This window comes from Notolabrus celidotus, chromosome 22, assembly GCF_009762535.1.
Source record: "Notolabrus celidotus isolate fNotCel1 chromosome 22, fNotCel1.pri, whole genome shotgun sequence".
In the NCBI taxonomy this organism is placed as follows: Eukaryota; Metazoa; Chordata; class Actinopteri; order Labriformes; family Labridae; genus Notolabrus; species Notolabrus celidotus.
This window is the reverse complement of record NC_048293.1, coordinates 28,846,125-28,867,412: the sequence shown is the minus strand read 5'-3', so window position 1 is coordinate 28,867,412 and position 21,288 is coordinate 28,846,125. Positions and strand designations below refer to the sequence as shown.

The window sequence follows — 21,288 nt, the reverse complement described above, 5'->3', positions numbered from 1 at the left end:
TTAATGTGTCTCTCAGCTGCCTGGTATACCTGAGCTGCTGCAGCGTCTCTCTGACCGCAGAGCTCTGAGGGTGTTTGCTGCGGATCAGCTGAGTGGCCACGTCGCTGCAGCTCTGCAGTCGGTCCTCTCCGACCTCCAGCTGCTTCAGGAAACCTTCAAACTTTCCTCGAAGCAGCTGAAACACCCGACAGAGAGAGATAAAGTCTTACCTCTTTGCATTAAAAAACAACTTTCATCGTCAGGTGTTTATCCACGTCGTACCTGAACATGCAGGTAGTCGTTGCCCAGGTCCTGAGACTCTGCTGTCTGCCTCTGCTGGTTCATCCAGTCCTCCAGCTCAGAGGACTCCCGTCTGAACTCGTGCAGGTGGAGGACTTCCTTTAACCTCTGACCCCTGACAGAGGAGACACAGGAAGTCAGATAGGAACAGGTGGAAACTTCCACGGCATGGTTCACTCACCATGACATCACTGTGCTCAATAGAATATCTTAAAATATAAAGCTCATTGAAACAGCCTCATGCTGTTGGAAGATTACTAACTGTGCAGGCCAGGCGGTCACAGAGGACTATCCTGAGTCCGGGTCTCACCTGAGAGCAGCCTGATGCTGCAGCTGCTGGTTCAGGCTGCTGAGGCGACTGTACGGCCGGCTGAGCTCCTCCAGCCTCCAGTTCTGGACCGCCTCCTCCACCTGGTCTCCCAAATCCTCCACCTCCACCTCCAGGACCTCCAGCTGACCCTCCAGCACCTGCAGAGAGGGAGTCATCAGTCAGTCAGCTTTCAGGCAGTTACCTGTTTACACTTTCAGCTTGTTTGACACGTGAGGTAACTGTTTAATCTGTGCGATAGGTGCAAAGATTAAAGGTTATTAGAGGTCAAATCTGTAAGGGACCACTGATGTGTTCCTCGTCAGTGTGTGTGTGTGTGTGTGTGTGTGTGTGTGTGTGTGTGTGTGTGTGTGTGTGTGTGTGTGTGTGTGTGTGTGTGTGTGTGTGTGTGTGTGTGTGTGTGTGTGTGTGTGTGGTACCTGGTGTTTAGTGATGAGACTCTGCGTGGCCGGCTGGTCTTTGCCGTAGTCGTCCGTGTTCACCACGCTGAGTGTCTCGGTCAGTCTGGACTCCAGCTCTGAGCAGTCCAGCAGCAGCTGAGGAGGAGTCAGGTTAAATTAACAATCAGGAAGCAGCATCTGAACCCCTCAGTCTATAATCAGACCCGGGTGTCAGGTGACGCCATGGACTGGTCAAACTGGTGTCGCACTGTTTAAATATTCAGCTTGATGCTCCTTCAAACCATCTGTGTGTCTTACCTGCTCTCTGGTGATGGCCTTGCTCAGGTGAGCTGCTCTCTTGCTGCAGGCCTCTTCTAGCTCCTCCCACTCTGCAGACAGGTGACTGCACCTGCAGGAAGATAAAACACAGATTCATTATCATTGTTTAGAGCACTTTAAGAATCTCACATTAAATGCACGGAAGAGAGACAAAGCTTCACCTCTGGAGAACTTCATCTCCGTCTGATTTGTGGGACTTGGCGAGGCCCCGCCCCTTCTCCAGGACGTGGTTCTGGTACTTCTGGTGAGCGTTGACTTCTGCCTGCAGCTCCTGAGAGACACACGTTCAGTTAAGACGTTGTTTTGACTTTATAACGTTACATTTATTCAGTTTTCTTCTCATCCTGTGCTCACCTTGTGTTTCTGCATGAGGCTGATGGCTCCGGCTAAAGACTTGTCGTATCCCGTTGACCCGGGTGCAGGAAGGTGTTCAGAGATCCAGCTGAGCTCCAGGTCCACGTCGTGGTAGAACCCAAACAGCAGCACGGACGCCTCCAGCTGAGCTCGACGCCGGTCCAGAGGCTTCTGGAGAGACTTGAACCTGAGGAACGAAACTCAGAACATTAAAACAGCTTCTTTATTTCTATATTTCTTTTTAAAGTTTACAACAAATGAAGAACTCACAGAGTGAGGTAAGTGTCCGTCTCCTTGAGGATCCTCTGAGAGTCGAAGTGGTTGGAGGCGAGGTGTTTGGCTCGGCTGACGATGGAGTTGATCTTCTCCGCCAGCTCCTTGGCCTCCTGCTCCAGCTGTCGATGCTCCTTCACGCACAAACACAGACGTTAGGAGAGGAAAGGCTAGTAGAGGAGAGTAGAGGAGAGTAGAGGAGAGTAGAGTAGAGAAGCGGAGAGGAGAGGAGAGGAGAGGAGAGGAGAGGAGAGGAGAGGAGAGGAGAGGAGAGGAGAGGAGAGGAGAGGAGAGTAGAGGAGAGTAGAGTAGAGAAGCGGAGAGGAGAGGAGAGGAGAGGAGAGGAGAGGAGAGGAGAGGAGAGGAGAGGAGAGGAGAGGAGAGGAGAGGAGAGGAGAGGAGAGGAGAGGAGAGTAGAGGAGAGGAGAGGAGAGGAGAGGAGAGGAGAGGAGAGGAGAGGAGAGGAAGTCAGGGATGCTTCATGGCGTCAAGAGTCTCACCTTCAGAAGCTGTCGGCTGGAGCGGAGGTCGTGACCTTTGGCGGCGTTGTTCAGCATCCACTGGATGGCCTCGATCTTCAGCTTGGCGTCCTGAGGAGAGGAGAGACCCGTTAATATGATAAACAAAGAAAACACGGTTGATGGATGATCATTTTCCTCCTCTCTCTTTACCTGCAGCAGCTCCATCAGCTGCTCCTGCTGCCCCGCCTGTCTCAGCTTGTCTCCCCTGTCGGCCATCTTGTCCTGAAGTCTCCTCCAGCGGCTGCTGACCTGAGTGGACTTCCTCCGGATGCTCTGAGTGTTGTAGTGCTCCTCAGCGAGCATCTGCTCCCCGAGCTGTTCAGAGACACACGTGAGTCAAGCTGCATCATCCCAAGGGGATCACTGATGGAACAGGGAGCAGACGTTTACCTGCAGCAGTCTGTCCAACCGGACCTGGTTCGCCTGCATCTCCCGCTCGGCCGCCTCGTGTCTCTTCAGCTTCCTGAGGATGTTGGTGGGATCTCGGTACGACTCATCCTCCGCCACCTTAAACTTCTCCTCCATCCAGAGAAGAAGCTCGTCTGAGTCTCTCTGGAACTCCTGCAGCACCGAACACCAGGGACACGGATCAAACACTGGACTCATGTCCAAATACCAAGTCATGGAAATACTCTGAAGGACAGTTTGGGATGTCCACTGCACAATAAACAGATCAAGCTAGGAGCTGATGGTTTATGTAATAATGATAATGAAGATGATACCTGATATTTCTTTGAGGCCAGCAGCTGACTCCTCCTCTGCCGGCCGCTCTCCTTCAGCTTCTTGTTGGCCTTCTGGATGCTCCTGCTCCGCTCCTTAATGCTGAGAGATAAACATTTAAACACAGTGAGACCCTCACATCACCTTTAGTATGTTAGTTTAGGTGCTTTTTCAATCACAGGAACTTTCCCCAGGAGCTAGGAACCTTTGAGGTCTGGTCTGTTCTTACTGTTTAGCAGCGTAGTGTTGTTTGTTGACGAGCTCCTGACTCCTCTCGGTGAATTGATCGACTCGTTGGTCCAGAGCTTTCAGGAGACTCTCCAGCTGGTCCTGTCGGCCCAGCAGACTGTGAACGCTGTCCACTGAGTCCTGCAGGAGGAAACACATGGAGCATTAAAGTGCATGACTGTAATATTATCTCAGACATTAAATATAATCAGGAAAAGAGGTCAGAGTGGAGAGTCCTCACCCCAACATCGTTGACTCTGAGTCGGGCTTCGTGTCCGGACAGCGTCGCCTCGATCCGGTCTCCTTCCTGGTTCAGCCTCTGGAGCTCCACCTCCTGCTCCAAGTGTTCCTTCCTGCTGCTCCACATCTTGTCGAGCTTGAACCAATCAGCATCCAGTTTGTCCAGAGTTTGCTGGACGTCAACGGCCCCCGTCGACCCCTGCTGGAGAGATTTCCCCAGCTTCTCCATCTCCTTCAGCCTGAGGGCGCACAGGTAAGACAAACAGGTTAAGTCTCTGCAGGGAACAAAGTGACTGATTCTCACCCTCCTCTGTTCCCCCGTACCTCCTCCTCTGCTCCTCCATCTCCAGGCGGAGCTCCTGGTGCTGCTCCAGCAGAGCGACGGCCGAGGCCACGTCTGCGGCCGTCTCCTCCTGCAGGAGCCGGTCCTGCACGGAGCCCGCCCAGCGCTGCAGCTCCTTGGCCTGCTGCTGGAAGCTCTGCAGACGACGAGCCTCCTCCAGGAGCTGCTGTCTGTCTGCAGCCTGACGCTTCAGCTGGTCCAGATGCAGGAGAGGAGGAGGAGGTCAGGTTAAAGGTCATTCAATCACAACATCTCTGATAAACTACAGAATATTTCTCATCTTATTAAAATGCACCTGATGCAGCAGAGCCTCAAGAGCCTGGACCTCCTCCTGGATGGCGGCACTCTCTGCTGGACTGCAGTCCTGCTTCCTGTGAGAAGGAATCATGGGGAAGGTTCAGTAAAACCTTCTGCTGTAGATTTAATGTTCTGCATGAATCTTTTGAACTCTCAAAGCCCTCCTCAGGATGTTTGCACGCTTCCATAAAGACACTGAGTTCCTTTTTTTTAAGTTTAGACTCTTACATCTTTGCGATGCTCTTCAGATAGGCGATCTTGCCCTCCAGGACCTGGATGTCTCTTAGGGCTTGAGTCTGGTTCTCCTCCTGAGTCCTCAGCGTGAAGGAGCTGCAGCCGACATCCACGGTGTCCAGGCGGTCCAGCTGACCCTGCAGCTGAACTTTGGCCTCCTCGCAGCTCTGCAGGAACGTCTGGACGTCGGCCGTGCTCAGCAGCTCGTGTCCCTTCTCGTCCTTCAGCTGCTGGATCCGGTCCCACCTGCAGAGACAGGAGACCCAGACCGGCATCAGGACCTGGACTCTGATTTTTTAACTGATCAGGGTGTTATCAGCCGTTAGATTCATGCTCCTACCTGTTGGAAACCTTCCTCTGTCGGGCCTGGATCTCTCTCTGCTTACTGTGTCGACTCCTCACGAGCTCCTCCCCCATTTTGATGATGTAATCCAGTCGGTCCCGCCCACTCACAAGCTCAGTCAGAAAGTTCTGAAATCAGTGAGAGATGAAAGTTAACTTCTAATCAGTGTGAGTTAACCTGGTTTCAGTGAACAGTCATTGGATGGTGTCTCTGATCTGACTCCTCACCTCGTATTTGGCCTGGACCACGCCCAGGTTTTCGGTGTCGGTGCTGAAGGTGTTCAGGATGTTCTCCTTGTCCTCCATCCACGACTCAAACTCCTGACAGCTGTTGTAGAACCGATGCAGACGCAGCATCTCCTCCAGACTCCTCGTCTTCGACTACAAACACAGAAACATCCTCATCTCTCTCCTCACGTCACAGCATTGAGGCTTTCTGCATGTTTGCTCAAAGGACTACATTTCCCACGCAGCCCAGACCTCACCTTAACCAGGCTGTAGAGGGAGTTGTAGTCCCGGTCCAGGTCGGCCTGCGTGCTCTCCACCGTGTCTCTCTGGTAGTGCGAGTCCAGCAGCCATGATGTTTGGATCTCAGTCGTGCTGCGACGCATAGAGCGCCTTCTCCTCGGACGACTCACCGGCCTGCTCGGACTCTCTGGAGCGCCATTGGTGGAGGCGGGGGATGAGGGGGGAGGAGCCTGAGCAGAGGGAGGATGTGATTATTTAAGGTGATTTTGAGGTGATTTCAGGTGATTATTCGGGTGGGGTCGTACAGAGGACGGGAGGATGCTCAGGTAGGTTTTGGGGATGAGCTGCTGGTTTCCTCGTCCGTCTCTCGCCATGACTCGGTCCTCGTCCGGGTCGGTCCTGATGATGGTCACGACCTCGTTACGGTCCCACTGAAACTGACCTGAAAGAGACGCAATCAATCACGTGTCACGAGTGTCACTTTCTGGAGTAAGGAAGTGATACAGAGACGATGTGAAGGCGTACCTCGGCTGTATTTGAAGCGGACCTTCGCCTTGCTGTGCTCGCTCTGAGGGGCGGGGCTTCCAGAGCCCCTCCCACTTCTGGGGCTGGGTTTAGGAGCTTTTGGCCCCTCCTCCTCTTCAGACGAGTCACTGTGTTGAAACATCGTTTTCTGCTGAAGCTCCACCTGAACGAGAAGAGTCAGTTTTTAGATATAGGAGGAAGGAAAGGAGAGAGAAGAGGAGGAAACAAGGAGGGAGGGAGAGGGGGAAGGAGAGGGAAGAGGAAGAAAGAAGGAAAGGAAAGGAGAGGGAAGAGAATGAAACAAGGAGAGAGAAGAGGAGGAAGCCAGGAGGAAGGGACAGAGTAAGGAAGAGGGAAGAAGAGGAAAGGAGAGAGAAGAGGAGAAAAGAAGGAAAGGAAAGGAGAGGGAAGACGAGGAAACAAGGAGGAAGGGAGAGAGGAAAGGAGAGGGTTTAGGAGGAAAGGAGGAAAGGAAATAAGATGGAAGAGGAGGAAAGAAGGAAAGGAAAGGAGAGGGATTAGGAGGAAAGCAGGAAAGGAAAGGAGAGAGAAGAGGAGGAAAGAAGGAAAGGAAAGGAGAGGGAAGAGAAGGAAAGAAGGAGAACGAGAGAAGGAAACAAGGAGGAAGGGAGAGAGAAAGGAGAGGGAAGGAGGAAAGAAGGAAAGGAAAGGAGAGGGAAGAAAAGGAAACAAGGAGAGAGAAGAGGAGGAAGCCAGGAGGAAGGGAGAGAGTAAAGGAAAGGGAGGAAGAGGAAAGGAGGAAAGGAAAGGAGAGAGAAGAGGAGAAAAGAAGGAAAGGAAAGGAGAGGGAAGAGGAGGAAAGAAGGAAAGGAAAGGACGCCCCAGAGAGGAAACCCTCACTGGTTCCTCTGATCATGTGACAGGAAGTCAGTCTGTACTCACAGTCAGAGCCGTCAGCTGTGCGGCGCTCCTCGCCTGCTCCGACAGCCTCTTGACCTCTGACCCGTAGGCCGCCAGCTCCTTCTCCAGACGCTGGTGACGCTGCAGCAGAGCCGCCGTGCTCGACTCGTCCTTCCCATGATCCTCGCTGGTCAGCAGAGGCTTCCTGTCACCCAGCCAGGAGTCGGCCTCTGCTACGTCTGCAAAGTACTGTTCAGAGAGCGGGGTCAGGTCTGAGTTCCCCTCCTCTCTGTCTCCGCCTGTGTGACACCTTCACTTCCTGTTACCTGTTTGATGGTGGCGGCGGCCTGCAGTCTGTTCCGGCGTCCGGTTGCTTCGTCACTCAGGTTGCTCCACTGCTTCTTCAGGGTCCGGATCCACTTCTGGATGGCTCTCTGGTTCTGCTGGTCCTGTTTGGACAGCAGGTCCTGGCCTCGACCCAGAACCCCCTGGTACAGAGTCTCCTGGGCCTGAAGCTCCGCCTCCAGGACCTGACACAGCGTGGTTAGATTAACGTCTTAGATTTTAAACAGAGGAGAGGATCTTTGATGGATCCGGGGGTCACCTTGTGTTTGTGTTGGGCCAGCTGGATGTGGGTCAGGTCTCGTCCGAGTCCGGCGGTCTGAAGCCTCAACCAGCGCTCGTAAAGCCATGCCTCCAACTCCACGCAGTCATGGAAGAACTCAAACAACCGCAGCTGAGCCTCCAGCTGCCTCCGCCTGACGGAGGGGAAGGGGAGAGAGGAAACAAGAGGAGAGGAGAGGAGAGGAAAAGGAAAGGCAGGAGCAAAGGAGAGAGAAGAGAAGGAAACAAGGAGGAAAGGAGTGAGGATAGGAGAGGGAAGAGAAGGAAAGAAGGAAAGGAAAGGAGAGAGAAGAGAAGGAAACAAGGAGGAAGGAGTGAGGAAAGGAGAGGGGAGAGGAGAGGAGGAATGAAGGGAAGGAAAGGAGATGGAAGAGGAGGAGAGAAGGAAAGGAAAGGAAAGAGATGAGAAGAGGAGGAAAGAAGGAAAGGAAGAAACAAAAGTAAAGAGGAGGAAAGGAGAGAAGAGAAGAGGGAAACAAGGAGGAAAGGAGAGGGGAGAGGAGGAAAGAAGGGAAGGAAGGGAGAGGGAAGAGGAGGAAAGGAAGAAACAAATGGGAAGAGGGGGAAAGGAAAGAGACAGAAGAGTAGGAAGCAAAAGAGAAAGGAGCAAAGGAAAGGAGGTAGAGGAGGAAACAAAAGGAGATATGGTTAAGACATGAGAGAAAAAAGGAGGAGAGGAGGAAAGGAGGGAAGTAATTATTGAATATTTTAACTTCAGGTGAGAAACAATGAAAGGATGAAAGGATGAAACAAAGAGAAAGAGTTCGAACCTGCTGCTGCTGAGAGACACCAGAGATTTGTACTGCGAGTCGAGAGCTCTCACTCTGCTCTGAATCTGTGGACCGTCTCTCACCTTCACCTGAGAACAGACCAAACACAGACAAACATCAGTCCTGATGTGGACCAGGATCTCAGACCGAGGACGAGGATCAGGATCTCAGACCGAGGACGAGGATCAGGATCTCAGACCGAGGACGAGGATCAGAGCCGTACCTTCACCACTCTGCTGCTGATGGTGCTGATGGTTTCCCCGTGAGCTGAGATCTGAGCCTCCAGGAGGTCCTGCTTCTGGAGGAGAGACTCCACCTCCGTCAGCTGTTTGCCCAGTTCAGAGGAGCCGGCCTGGGACTGGAGACAGAGAGGAGGAGACGATGGAGAGAGGGAGACAAAGACGAGGAAGGAGGTGTAGTAGTTTGTGTTCTGACTCACCTGCAGCTCCTTCAGGTCCTGGGAGACGAGATCCACGTCTCTGAGGACGCTGAGATTCTCAACTACATTACCCAGCAGCCACCTCTGGTCCTGGAGCTGCTGCAGGAGGTCCTTCCAGCGATGACTGATGCTCTCCTCTCTAATAAACACACACATATTAATATCAGCATGAACACACACCAGATCCCCCAGAGACCACGACGTCTCACCTCTGGATGATCTGGTCCTTGCTGTGGTAGTTCTCTCTCTCGATGGTCTTCGCCATGTCTCTGAGGGCGGCGAAGCGAGGCTCTCTGGCCAGAGCGTCGGTGGACAGAGCCTCCAGACGCCGGCCGGCTGCCTGAGCGTCCTCCAGAGTGGAGAGTCCTCGGATGTCCTGCCTGCGGATCAGACGCAGCGTGTCCTCCAGGTAGCCCTCCCTCAGAGCCGCCTGAGACACAAAAACCAGACCAGAAGGATGGAGACGATCCCACTCACAACACTTTACATTAAGTAGACACAGAAGTATGTCGTTACCTTCCTCTCAAACTTCTGGGCGAGCTGCTCCAGGTTCTCCAGGCGGAGCAGCGCCCCCAGCAGGGCTCGCTCTCGCTCGTGTTCGGCTCTCTCCAGCAGAACCCAGCTCCTCTCTACGTCACTCAGGGTCTTACCTTCAGACCATCAGAGTCAGATCAGAGGCAGATCAGAGGCAGATCAGAGGCAGATCAGAGGCAGATCAGAGGCAGATCAGAGGCAGATCAGAGGCAGATCAGAGGCTGACATGAGGAACAAACTGTGTCTGTGTCTGCATGTAAAGTGTGTGTTTTACCCTCTGGAGGATTATACGCTCTCTGGTTGTTGGCGGCGAGCTGAGTCTTCAGATTGAACAGGTGAGCTTCGATCGCCCCGCGCTCCTGAAGACGGAGAGAGAGAGAGAGAGAGAGAAACACACTTCTTACATTTTACTGAGCAGAATAAAATAAACCTCAAATAAGAGCCTGCCCCAATTACAGGCAGGGTCACTTCTAGAAGACCGGTGTGACTGTACGTTCGGACAAAGAAAGATGGTCCCAGGTAAAACAAGAGAAGAGAAGAGAAGAGAACAAGGAGTGAGGTAAGGAGAGGGGAGAGGAGGAACAAAGGAAAGGAAAGGAAAGGAAGTAGAGGAGGAATAAGGTTAAGACACGAGAGAAAAAGGAGGAGAGGAGGAAAGAAAGAAACAAAAATATAGAGGAGCAAAGGAGAGGAGGAAAGGAAAGGAGAGAGAAGAGAAGGAACCAAGGAGGACAGGAGTGAGGAAACAAGGAGGACAGGAGTGAGGTAAGGAGAGGGGAGAGGAGAGGAGGAATGAAGGGAAAGAAAGAAAGAAAAGTAAAGAGGAGGAAAGGATGAACAAAGGGAAAGGAGAGAGAAGAGAAGGAAACAAGGAGGAAAGGAGTGAGGAAAGGAGAGGGGAGAGGAGGAACGAAGGGAAGGGAAGGAAAGGAAAGGAAAGGAAAGGAAAGGAAAGGAAGTAGAGGAGGAAACAAAAGGAAAGGAGAGAGAAGAGGAGGAAACAAAAGGAAAGGAGAGAGAAGAGAAGGGAACAAGGAGGAAGGGAGAGAGGAAACAAGAAGGAAAGGAGTGAGGTAAGGAGAGGGGAGAGGAGGAAAGAAGGAAAGAAAGAAACAAAAGTAAAGAGGAGGAAAGGAAAGGAAAGGAGAGAGAAGAGAAGGAAACAAGGAGGAAAGGAGAGGGAAGAGGAGGAACGAAGGGAAGGGAAGGGAAGGAAAGGAAAGGAAAGGAAAGGAAAGGAAAGGAAAGGAAAGGAAAGGAAAGGAAAGGAAAGGAAAGGAAAGGAGAGAGAAGAGAAGAGAAGGAAACAAGGAGGAAAGGAGTGAGGAAGGGAGAGGGGAGAGGAGGAACGAAGTTGCAGTTTCAGAGGTTCAGAGAGAGACGTCTCTGCTCTGTGAGTGTTTGCAGCACAACAGGAAACAGCTGACTGACGGTGCTTTGCTGTAATTACATTACACTGATGGGATAAACAAAGAGGACGTTTTTAATCACATGGTTTTCTTAATGATACTTAAAATGAGCGGGGTGTTCCACTGTGTGAGAGATTCAACCTGAAGGAGTTTCCCTTGATGTCCCCTCACCTGATATTTCGGAGGTTTCTCCACCGTCCTGTACGTCTTGAACGCCGTCATCAGCTTCTGCATCTCCTTCACAGAGTTGGGGAAGCGTCGGTCGTTCAGCTGCACCACCTTCAATCAGAAGGAGTCAGACAAACGTCAGCTCCGTCTCCTCAGCTCCGTCTCCTCAGCTCCGTCTCCTCACAGCCAACGTTTTATAAACGGGTTTTTGATACCTTGGTTTTGATCCAGTGGAGCAGGTCTGAGACCATCCTCTCGTACTGGACCTTCATGGCGCCTAGCTCCATCAGCATCCCCACAATCTGAGGATGACATTCAGGACAGATGGAGAATTAGTTCCAACTCAATCTCTCTTTTATTAACTCATCTGGCGGCCATTTTTTGAAACAAAATACATCCAAAAACAGCGTCAGGCATTGGAAAGTTGAATTCTGCCCCGTTTCTTTACAGTCTGCAAAGTTTCTCTAACTTCTTTAAGTGACAGGTTGTTTTCTGAGACAGTTTTTAATGTAGTTAAGCTGTAAAACATTCAGAACATGCACACTCTGTTATATTAAGAGATCAGTTTGACACATTAATCTGTGAATCGTCTGCAGAGGACTTCAGCCTCCACCTCCAGGAGAGCTGAGGAGAAGAACGTGGGGCTAACATCGCTCCTAGAGGGACCTGATTGGTTGTTTTTTAAGATGTTATTATAAATCTAAATCATAAACAAACACATGAACTCTCAGGACAGGATACGTGCAGACAAACCTTGTGGTAGGACACGGTTGAAGAGTCTCTCCTGTACTGCTTCTTCACCCACTGACCGCTCAGACTGCCGTCAACTGACATACTGCTCACCCTCAACATACACACCTACAGCATGATACACAACATCTCACACACACCTGGGAACTTTCACCTCCTGAGGTCTGACCATGCTTCACATCTGGTGCCTACAGTTAGCAACTTCCCAATTAACATCCTTAGACTAACCTGGTGCAGAACTGTCTTTAAAAATACATGACCTGAAGAGCTTTTCAGACTTTAACACACCTGGAAACACCTGTTCTACTCAGAGTATCAGCTCCTAATGCTGATAGATACCTGGACCATGCATGAAACACACCTCTTACACTCAATATCTCCAATTACAGCCCAAAAAAGGCATGTTGAAAACTCAAACGCACCTGAAACACACCTGGAGATGATTCTTAAGACACGTGAAATGCTTCATATATATCTTTTATCTTCAATTACAGCCTAAAACATGCACATTTAAACCTCTAATGTGCCTGAAACACACTTTTTAAACCTGTTATCTCCAATTACAGCCCAAAAAAGGCATGTTGAAAACTCAAACACACCTGAAACACACCTAGAAATGATTCTTAACACCTTGACTACACTTGTACTATCAATGAAACATCTAAAACACACATTTGGAATATCATTTATACCCGTTATCTTCAATTACAGCCCAAAAGATGCACGTTTAAACCCCTAATGTGCCTGAAACACACCTGGAAACACCTGTTCTACTCAGAGTATCAGCTCCAAACACTTCTAGATACCTGGACCATGCATGAACACGACTTTTACACTCTATATCTCCAATTACAGCTCAAAAGATCCAAGCTGGAACCTCTAATGTGCCTTAAACACACCTGGAAATTATTCCTAACACCTTGACTACATTCGTTCTATCAATGAAACATCTAAAACACACATTTGGAACATCATATATACCTGTAATCTTCAATTACAACCCAAAACATGCACTTTTAAACCTCTAATGTGCCTGAAACACACCTGGAAATGATGTTAAGAACCTTAAGTGCACCTCTATACAACATATCAGCACATACAACCTCTTACACCTGATATCTTCTGACCTAAAACATGTGTTTAAAACCTGAAACACACCTGGAAGGATTCCTAACATGTGTGATCACCTTACTGCCTGAAGATCTTTATTTAACCCTTTAATGTGTCATTATCTCACGTGTTTCATACAGAATAACGGCGCTAAATGCTTCTAGAGACGTTCGACGAGGCCTCACAACAAACACACCTTTACTACCTGAGAATGAAGAGTCCTGAAAGTGTCCTGGAACCTTCACAGACCTGACCCCTGTGTGGATCTACCTGGTGCAGGTTTACAGTCATTATGTGACTCCAGGTAAGTCAGTGGAGCTGGGCTCACCCGGTTCGTGCACGAAAACAGACGACATTTCTGGAGACGCAACCATCACGACACAAAGACAGGAAGTCAGCGAGTTAAAAAAAACGACTTCTGAACACTTAAATATTAAATATGATCTGTGTGCTTCATCAGGCAGAGAGTGGAGGTGTTAGAATATCATGAGTTAAGACACTTAAAGTGCATTCAAATATTTGTTTTTGGCTTCTCTGGGGGATAAAACTCCTTGAAAATCCCCCTTCTCATATAAAATGGAGACAGACTATACGACTCTGCAAAATGGACTTCAGTAGTTCCACTAAGGAGGGACATCAGGGCACTTCACAGCTCTGCAAACATCTGCATCAGACCAGACTAGACCATGGTTTAAAGAGCCAGATCCAGGTATCATATCTGAGCTAACTTTAAGGCAGCTCAGTGAAAGTTAAAGTATCTCCTGAAACCACTACTGAAGCATCTACCAGACCACACCTGACAGAGCTCCACAACAACAACAATAACAAAGATACAATCCTCTGTAGGTCCCTCTCCTCTCTCTCCTCTCTCTCCCCTCTCTCTCTCTCTTCACCCGTCCTCTCTGTGCAGCTGCAGACAGCAGGTACAGGTGTGTGTCTTCATGTTAGCCGAGTAGCTCCTCGTCTTGTGAATGACTCCTCTGAGTGTGATCTGTTCTGATTAGCTTAAGGTCTGCAGGCCCCGCCCACTCTCAGGGTGGAGACGTGAAGCATCATCACCATCTTTAAAGTGAGTCTGCTGATGATGACAGATTTAATTACAGCTGTGTTTCCACTCTTTTAACATGTGTGTGAACCTGTGCATGGCTGCAGTTTGCAGTGAGCTGCTGGGGTTTGATTATAAAGTTATAAAGTCATGCACGGTGTCGGTGTGTGTGTTCTGTCAGCAGGGGGGCTTCCTGTCCTGTCAGTCCTGAATCTAATCCAGCAGTAATCCACTCTGACTGACGGGCAGGAGGAGGAGCCTGCAGGATTAGAGAGTAGGAAGTGAGAGCTGCAGGCCATGTGTGCTGGCTGCTGTAGTCCCTAAAGCAGCCTACAGAGGGAGGCAAAGACCAGGGTTTGCATCATGAATGTGCAGATTTACTTTGATTCTACAAGGAGTCAAATCTGCAAACACATGAGCTTTTCTTTCTCCTCAGTCTATAAAATTACATCCAGCAGAAAGCAGGAGTCAGTGTGTCGTAATGTCCACATGCAATGTTGGTTTTAACGACTTTAAAGCTGAACTGTTTTTTATTTGTATCTATAAAATGTGAATTTAAGTCAAACTTAAGGGTCATAAATGTAAAATGTGGCATTAACGTCTCACAGAAGTATTCTAATTTGAATCTCTGATGATAGAAATAGTCTTTTTAAACTTTAATTTGATGTTTTTGATCTTAAAATTCAATTTTTAAAGAAGATCTTGCTGCTAAATATTTATATTATAACATAACGAGCATAACTCTCTTTAAAATGGAAACATGACGACAGTAATTCATCATTTCTGTCCTTCCTTTATCGTCTCTACATCCTGAAGTCTACCCTGCCCCCCTTTGAATGTGGTGTAATGTGATCTGTGCTGCCCCCTGGTGGTGGTTCAGACCTTGGCGAGCCTCTTCTGGAACGTCTGTCCCTGCTTCATCTTGGAGAAGTAGTGGTAGTACAGGGACACGTAGGTCATGATGGACTTCTCGTCGGGGTGAGGGACCACCATGTCGTCCACCTCCAGCAGCTGCATGATGCTGAACTCACGCTCCGCCATGGAGAAGGCGTGCTCCAGGTTACGGCGGGGGTCGTCCACGTGGAGGCGGCGGTAGTCGAACAGGTCTGGCCTGAGATGAAGAAGAAAGAGAGAGGATGAGTATGGAGAGCAGGAAGTGTGTATCCTTGTGTGAGTGTGTGTGTGTGTGTGTGTGTGTGTGTGTGTGTGAAGGTACCTGTGTGCATGGATGAGAGCGTTGAAGGCGAGTCCGCTCCTCCAGCTGGACGAGAAATCCTGAACGTTGACGTCATCGTAACCCGCCGTTTTCCTCTGACACCAGATCAGCAGAGCCTCCTTCGCCGAGCGGTGAGCCACGCTAGCTCCGCCCCCTGCCTGAGGGAAGGATCCAAAAATAAAGGGGACAGGTAAACCACAAACAAATCCAAACCAGGGTAAAGGTCTCAGGTTTGACCCCCTACCTCTTCCAGGTTGATGGGTCCGATCTGGAACCTGAGGATGATGATCCACAGCAGACCCAGGATCAGCGTCCGGTCTCCGTCTACCACGTTCTCTGGACCAATCAGATCCACTCGAATCTAACGGGACAGAGAGAGACCAGTTTGAGTCAGACTGCTGTCCTGTCCTGGGACACCTGTACCTTTGATTTAAAGGTCCTTGGTTGACACGGACAGGTGAGCTACCTTAGCTTTAGGACTTTAAACGACTTGTACAGGTGAGTCAGTTTGGTTTTCAGACTCTAAATGAAGGACAGGTGAGTTACCTTGGTTTTAACTCATCATAATGACTGAACCAGGTGAGTGTGATGTGTTTTTAGACTCTGTATGACTTGGACAGGTGAGTCAGCTTGGTTTTACTTCATCAGACCAACTTGAGAAGCAGAGATTCTTACGTTCTCAGACTCTGACAGACGTACACAGGTGAGGTTTATTCGTTTTAAGCCCTAAATGACTCGGACAGGTAACTTTCCTTGGTTTTAATACATCAAAAAGCCTCAGACAGGTGAGTCTGTTGTGTTTCTGGACTCTGACTGACTCAGACAGGTGAGTCTGTTGTGTTTCTGGACTCTGACTGACTCATACAGGTGAGTCTCTTGTGTTTCTGGACTCTGACTGACTCAGACAGGTGAGTCTCTTGTGTTTCTGGACTCTGACTGACTCAGACAGGTGAGTCTGTTGTGTTTCTGGACTCTGACTGACTCATACAGGTGAGTCTCTTGTGTTTCTGGACTGTGACTGACTCATACAGGTGGGTCTGTTGTGTTTCTGGACTGTGACTGACTCAGACAGGTGAGTCTCTTGTGTTTCTGGACTCTGACTGACTCAGACAGGTGAGTCTGTTGTGTTTCTGGACTCTGACTGACTCATACAGGTGAGTCTGTTGTGTTTCTGGACTCTGACTGACTCATACAGGTGAGTCTGTTGTGTTTCTGGACTCTGACTGACTCATACAGGTGGGTATGTTGTGTTTCTGGACTGTGACTGACTCAGACAGGTGAGTCTCTTGTGTTTCTGGACTCTGACTGACTCATACAGGTGAGTCTCTTGTGTTTCTGGACTCTGACTGACTCAGACAGGTGAGTCTCTTGTGTTTCTGGACTCTGACTGACTCAGACAGGTGAGTCTGTTGTGTTTCTGGACTGTGACTGACTCAGACAGGTGAGTCTGTTGTGTTTCTGGACTGTGACTGACTCAGACAGGTGAGTCTGTTGTGTTTCTGGACTCTGACTGACTCATACAGGTGAGTCTCTTGTGTTTCTGGACTCTGACTGACTCATACAGGTGAGTCTCTTGTGTTTCTGGACTCTGACTGACTCATACAGGTGAGTCTGTTGTGTTTCTGGACTGTGACTGACTCAGACAGGTGAGTCTGTTGTGTTTCTGGACTGTGACTGACTCAGACAGGTGAGTCTGTTGTGTTTCTGGACTCTGACTGACTCATACAGGTGAGTCTGTTGTGTTTCTGGACTCTGACTGACTCATACAGGTGGGTATGTTGTGTTTCTGGACTGTGACTGACTCAGACAGGTGAGTCTCTTGTGTTTCTGGACTCTGACTGACTCATACAGGTGAGTCTCTTGTGTTTCTGGACTCTGACTGACTCAGACAGGTGAGTCTCTTGTGTTTCTGGACTCTGACTGACTCAGACAGGTGAGTCTGTTGTGTTTCTGGACTGTGACTGACTCAGACAGGTGAGTCTGTTGTGTTTCTGGACTGTGACTGACTCAGACAGGTGAGTCTGTTGTGTTTCTGGACTCTGACTGACTCATACAGGTGAGTCTCTTGTGTTTCTGGACTCTGACTGACTCATACAGGTGAGTCTCTTGTGTTTCTGGACTCTGACTGACTCATACAGGTGAGTCTGTTGTGTTTCTGGACTGTGACTGACTCAGACAGGTGAGTCTGTTGTGTTTCTGGACTGTGACTGACTCAGACAGGTGAGTCTGTTGTGTTTCTGGACTGTGACTGACTCATACAGGTGAGTCTCTTGTGTTTCTGGACTCTGACTGACTCATACAGGTGAGTCTGTTGTGTTTCTGGACTGTGACTGACTCAGACAGGTGAGTCTGTTGTGTTTCTGGACTGTCACTGACTCATACAGGTGAGTCTCTTGTGTTTCTGGACTCTGACTGACTCATACAGGTGAGTCTCTTGTGTTTCTGGACTGTGACTGACTCAGACAGGTGAGTCTCTTGTGTTTCTGGACTCTGACTGACTCATACAGGTGAGTTACTTTGTTTTTTGGCCATGAATATCCTGTGTGTGCGATCTACCTTGGTCTTGAGGAAGCTGATGGCGATGCTGTTGTTCTCCAGGCAGTGGACTCTCAGTTTTCGGCGGCTGGGCTTGGGCAGCGTCTCTCTGGAGATGAGCTCCAGCAGACGGATCAGATGGACTCCGGTCTTCAGCTCGGTGTAAACATCCGTCAGCTCCACCTGATCCTGCAGGAGAGGGAGACAAACCTTTAACTCTCATCATCAGTGAGGACATCTATCGTTAGATCCAGGAAGTGAAACAGTGTTTTCACAGTAATAAATCAACACAGGGACACTCTATAGGAGTGTGTAGGTTCATGATTTATACATAGAGGTAATGATTTGACTTCTTGTTACATAACAGGAGCTGTAGACGTACACAGAGGACTCTGACTGAACTTTGCTCCATGTGTTTGGTGGGAAGTTCATTTTTAAAAAAGCTAAGTCCTCATAAATCATCCTCGTAGTGGAACGTCTTCCCTCTGAGGTGCGTTACATAACGTCTCCGGCTTTGTCCTCTCTGCCTCAGGACATCCTGCTTATCTGTGGGTCAGGTGACCTCCTGCAGCGACCTCATCGAGAGAGAGAGAGGAGACGCTCTGAGAAATAAAAGAAGCATCGTTCTTATTTTAGATTTAGAAGTGTTTTGAATTGAGGATGAAGATCTCTGAGAGCTTCTGATTCAGGACGCCTCGGACTGAACCTGACAGATGGTCAACGTGACGCACTTCCCAAACTCCTTCCTCTTCAGTGTCTCTGTTTTTATCAATGAACACTGAATATTCTGGGAGAACTCTGAGGAGGAAATAAGAACTCTAAGATATCACTTTGGATACTTTTCAACATTGTGTGACATTTCAAAGACCAATTAGTCAATAACATAACAGAGATAAAATAACCTGCAGCTGTACTGCTGCTGAACATCAGATTATTGATGTTTTCAGTTTGTTTGTGTCCATAAATCTTGGTTTGGTGTTAAAGAACAATAAATATAAGTTAGTTTTGAATCATTTCTATCCCTCAGTAAAAATATTTATTCAGATTAAAACCTTCATGTGTTTTAATCTCTTCCCTCTGAGACTCAGGAGAAATATCTTTTAAAGTTTAGCTGGATGGATTTTGGATTTTGACCATAACACCTCAGTGTAACGTTGTGATGTTGAGTGATGTGTTTGGGTGTAACGCGGCGCTGTAGGATTTCTGTCTCTGTTGATTGTGTGTGCTGAACAAACGGAAGCAGAGATATCGAAGCCGTTTTTATAGGATCACCTTGGTTTGATTTCCTGTTAGCATGAAGATAACAGAGTTCATCATATCCAGAGGAAAACATGACGTAACCTTATAAAGTTATAAAAGACAGACAGAACTTTAACAAGGCCTTGGTGAAAAATATTCATACAGTTGAATCTTGATCTACCTTGGGATTTGATGCTCTGAATGACAGACAGGTGAGTTACCTGGATGTTTTTATTGTTTTATAGACGTTTAATAATGGAATACTTTGGTTTAAATCATCAGACAACTCAAACAGGTGAGTTACCGAGGTTTGTACACTCTGAGTGAGTGTGACAGGTAATTTATCTTACTGTGTAGACCCTAAATGACTTGGACAGGTGAGTTACTTTGGTTTTAGACTGTGAATGACTATGACAGGTGAGTTTAACTGGTTTTAATGACTTGAACAGGTGAGTATCATATGTTTCATGAATAAAAATGACCTAAACTGATAAGTTACTTTGGTTTTAGACTATGAATGACTATGAGCTTTATTCATTTTGAGACCCTAAATGACTTGGACAGGTAAGTTTTATTGGTTCTAAGACTCCAAATGACTTGGGACAGGTAAGTTACTTTAGTTTTAGACTACGAGTGACTATGACAGGTGAGTTACCTTGCTTTTAATGACTTCAACAGGTGAGTTTTATTCATTTTGAGACCCTAAATGACTTGTACAGGTGAGTTTTATTGGTTCTAAGAATCCAAATGACTTGGGACAGGTAAGTTACTTTAGTTTTAGACTATGAATGACTATGACAGGTGAGTTTCACTGCTTTTAATGACTTGAACAGGTGAGCTTTTTGTGATTTTAGACTCTAAATGGCATATACAGGTGAGTTACCTTGCTTTTAATGACTTGAACAGGTGAGTATCATATGTTTAATGAATAAAAATGACCTAAACAGATAAGTTACTTTGGTTTTAGACTATGAATGACTATGACAAGTGAGATTCACTGGTTTTAATGACTTGAACAGGTGAGCTTTATTCATTTTGTGACCCTATATGACTTGGACAGGTGAGTTTCATTGGTTCTAAGGTTCCAAATGACTTGAGACAGGTAAGTTACTTTAGTTTTAGACTATGGATGACAATGGCAGGTGAGTTTCACTGCTTTTAATGACTTGAACAGGTGAGTTTTATTGTTTCTAAGACACCAAATGACTTGGGACAGGTAAGTTACTTTAGTTTTAGACTATGAATGAGTATGACAGGTGAGTTTCACTGGTTTTATGGACTTGAACAGGTGAGCTTTATTCATTTTGAGACCCTAAATGACTTGTACAGGTGAGTTTTATTGGTTCTAAGAATCCAAATGACTTGGGACAGGTAAGTTACTGTAGTTTTAGACTATGAATGACTATGACAGGTGAGTTTCACTGCTTTTAATGACTTGAACAGGTGAGCTTTTTGTGATTTTAGACTCTAAATGGCATATACAGGTGAGTTACCTTGCTTTTAATGACTTGAACAGGTGAGTATCATATGTTTAATGAATAAAAATGACCTAAACAGATAAGTTACTTTGGTTTTAGACTATGAATGACTATGACAGGTGAGTTTCACTGCTTTTAATGACTTGAACAGGTGAGCTTTTTGTGATTTTAGACTCTAAATGGCATATACAGGTGAGTTACCTTGCTTTTAATGACTTGAACAGGTGAGTATCATATGTTTAATGAATAAAAATGACCTAAACAGATAAGTTACTTTGGTTTTAGACTATGAATGACTATGACAGGTGAGATTCACTGGTTTTAATGACTTGAACAGGTGAGCTTTATTCATTTTGTGACCCTATATGACTTGGACAGGTGAGTTTCATTAATTCTAAGGTTCCAAATGACTTGAGACAGGTAAGTTACTTTAGTTTTAGACTATGGATGACAATGGCAGGTGAGTTTCACTGCTTTTAATGACTTGAACAGGTGAGTTTTATTGGTTCTAAGACACCAAATGACTTGGGACAAGTAAGTTACTTTAGTTTTAGACTATGAATGAGTATGACAGGTGAGTTTCACTGGTTTTATTGACTTGAACAGGTGAGCTTTATTCATTTTGAGACCCTAAGTGACACAAACAGGTGAGTTATTTTAGGTTTAGACTATGAATGACAATGACAGGTGAGTTTCACTGGTTCTAATGACTTGAACAGGTGAGCTTCTTGTGATTTTAGACTCTAAATGACTTGAACAGGTGAGTTATTTTTGATATATGGGTCTGTATGGGATAGACAGGTGAGTTACTTTGGTTTTAGACTCTAAAGGACTCAGTTATACAGAACTAGCTTTGACTTTAATGTTTAAATACCTGGCTGTAATGTTGACCTAGCTAAACATGTCATAGCTAACAGTCGGTCCACACTTCTATCCAACATTAAATCACCCTGAGTCTGTTTGTAGATATCAGGGTACAGATAATATAATATATAACATTAAAGGTTCACCTCCACCTGAGTAACAAACACCTGAAGACGAGTCCACTTCTGCTGACGTCAGAGGACGTGCGACCGTTAATCTCTGAATCCAAACACTTGGGTCACCAAACTGTTCATAACACCGATTAATGAGAAAACAGGGAAACTTGAAACTCACCAGAGAATATAAAACAACTCTGCTGACTCAGAGAGAGGAGAGAAGGTGACTTCAGGTGAGTTTACAGTGACAGACATACTT

At 47.4% G+C, this 21,288-nt stretch overlaps 1 protein-coding gene across 1 annotated transcript in view; it reads right to left on the bottom strand.

Moving 5' to 3' along the window:
• The window catches only part of sptbn5 (spectrin, beta, non-erythrocytic 5), a 35,214-nt gene extending 17,455 nt beyond the window's left edge, over window positions 1-17,759 (bottom strand). The window contains exons 1-38 of the mRNA XM_034674702.1: window positions 17,715-17,759; window positions 17,354-17,521; window positions 15,042-15,158; window positions 14,798-14,955; window positions 14,464-14,692; window positions 10,892-10,978; window positions 10,680-10,787; window positions 9,374-9,458; window positions 9,082-9,215; window positions 8,775-8,995; window positions 8,566-8,704; window positions 8,350-8,484; window positions 8,127-8,215; window positions 7,337-7,490; window positions 7,059-7,262; window positions 6,775-6,981; window positions 5,872-6,034; window positions 5,652-5,788; window positions 5,364-5,576; window positions 5,107-5,259; window positions 4,877-5,007; window positions 4,531-4,782; window positions 4,301-4,376; window positions 3,987-4,198; window positions 3,664-3,901; window positions 3,424-3,563; window positions 3,197-3,296; window positions 2,865-3,035; window positions 2,625-2,789; window positions 2,454-2,543; window positions 1,951-2,087; window positions 1,681-1,867; window positions 1,488-1,597; window positions 1,306-1,396; window positions 1,027-1,143; window positions 590-747; window positions 262-394; window positions 30-175 (exon numbers count right to left, since the gene is read on the bottom strand). Of these exons, the coding sequence (XP_034530593.1) occupies window positions 30-175; window positions 262-394; window positions 590-747; window positions 1,027-1,143; window positions 1,306-1,396; window positions 1,488-1,597; window positions 1,681-1,867; window positions 1,951-2,087; window positions 2,454-2,543; window positions 2,625-2,789; window positions 2,865-3,035; window positions 3,197-3,296; window positions 3,424-3,563; window positions 3,664-3,901; window positions 3,987-4,198; window positions 4,301-4,376; window positions 4,531-4,782; window positions 4,877-5,007; window positions 5,107-5,259; window positions 5,364-5,576; window positions 5,652-5,788; window positions 5,872-6,034; window positions 6,775-6,981; window positions 7,059-7,262; window positions 7,337-7,490; window positions 8,127-8,215; window positions 8,350-8,484; window positions 8,566-8,704; window positions 8,775-8,995; window positions 9,082-9,215; window positions 9,374-9,458; window positions 10,680-10,787; window positions 10,892-10,978; window positions 14,464-14,692; window positions 14,798-14,955; window positions 15,042-15,158; window positions 17,354-17,521; window positions 17,715-17,744 (5,585 nt within the window). The 5' untranslated portion in view covers window positions 17,745-17,759. The remainder of the gene's footprint in view (window positions 1-29; window positions 176-261; window positions 395-589; window positions 748-1,026; window positions 1,144-1,305; window positions 1,397-1,487; window positions 1,598-1,680; window positions 1,868-1,950; window positions 2,088-2,453; window positions 2,544-2,624; window positions 2,790-2,864; window positions 3,036-3,196; window positions 3,297-3,423; window positions 3,564-3,663; window positions 3,902-3,986; window positions 4,199-4,300; window positions 4,377-4,530; window positions 4,783-4,876; window positions 5,008-5,106; window positions 5,260-5,363; window positions 5,577-5,651; window positions 5,789-5,871; window positions 6,035-6,774; window positions 6,982-7,058; window positions 7,263-7,336; window positions 7,491-8,126; window positions 8,216-8,349; window positions 8,485-8,565; window positions 8,705-8,774; window positions 8,996-9,081; window positions 9,216-9,373; window positions 9,459-10,679; window positions 10,788-10,891; window positions 10,979-14,463; window positions 14,693-14,797; window positions 14,956-15,041; window positions 15,159-17,353; window positions 17,522-17,714) is intronic.
• Window positions 17,760-21,288: the final 3,529 nt, after the last annotated feature.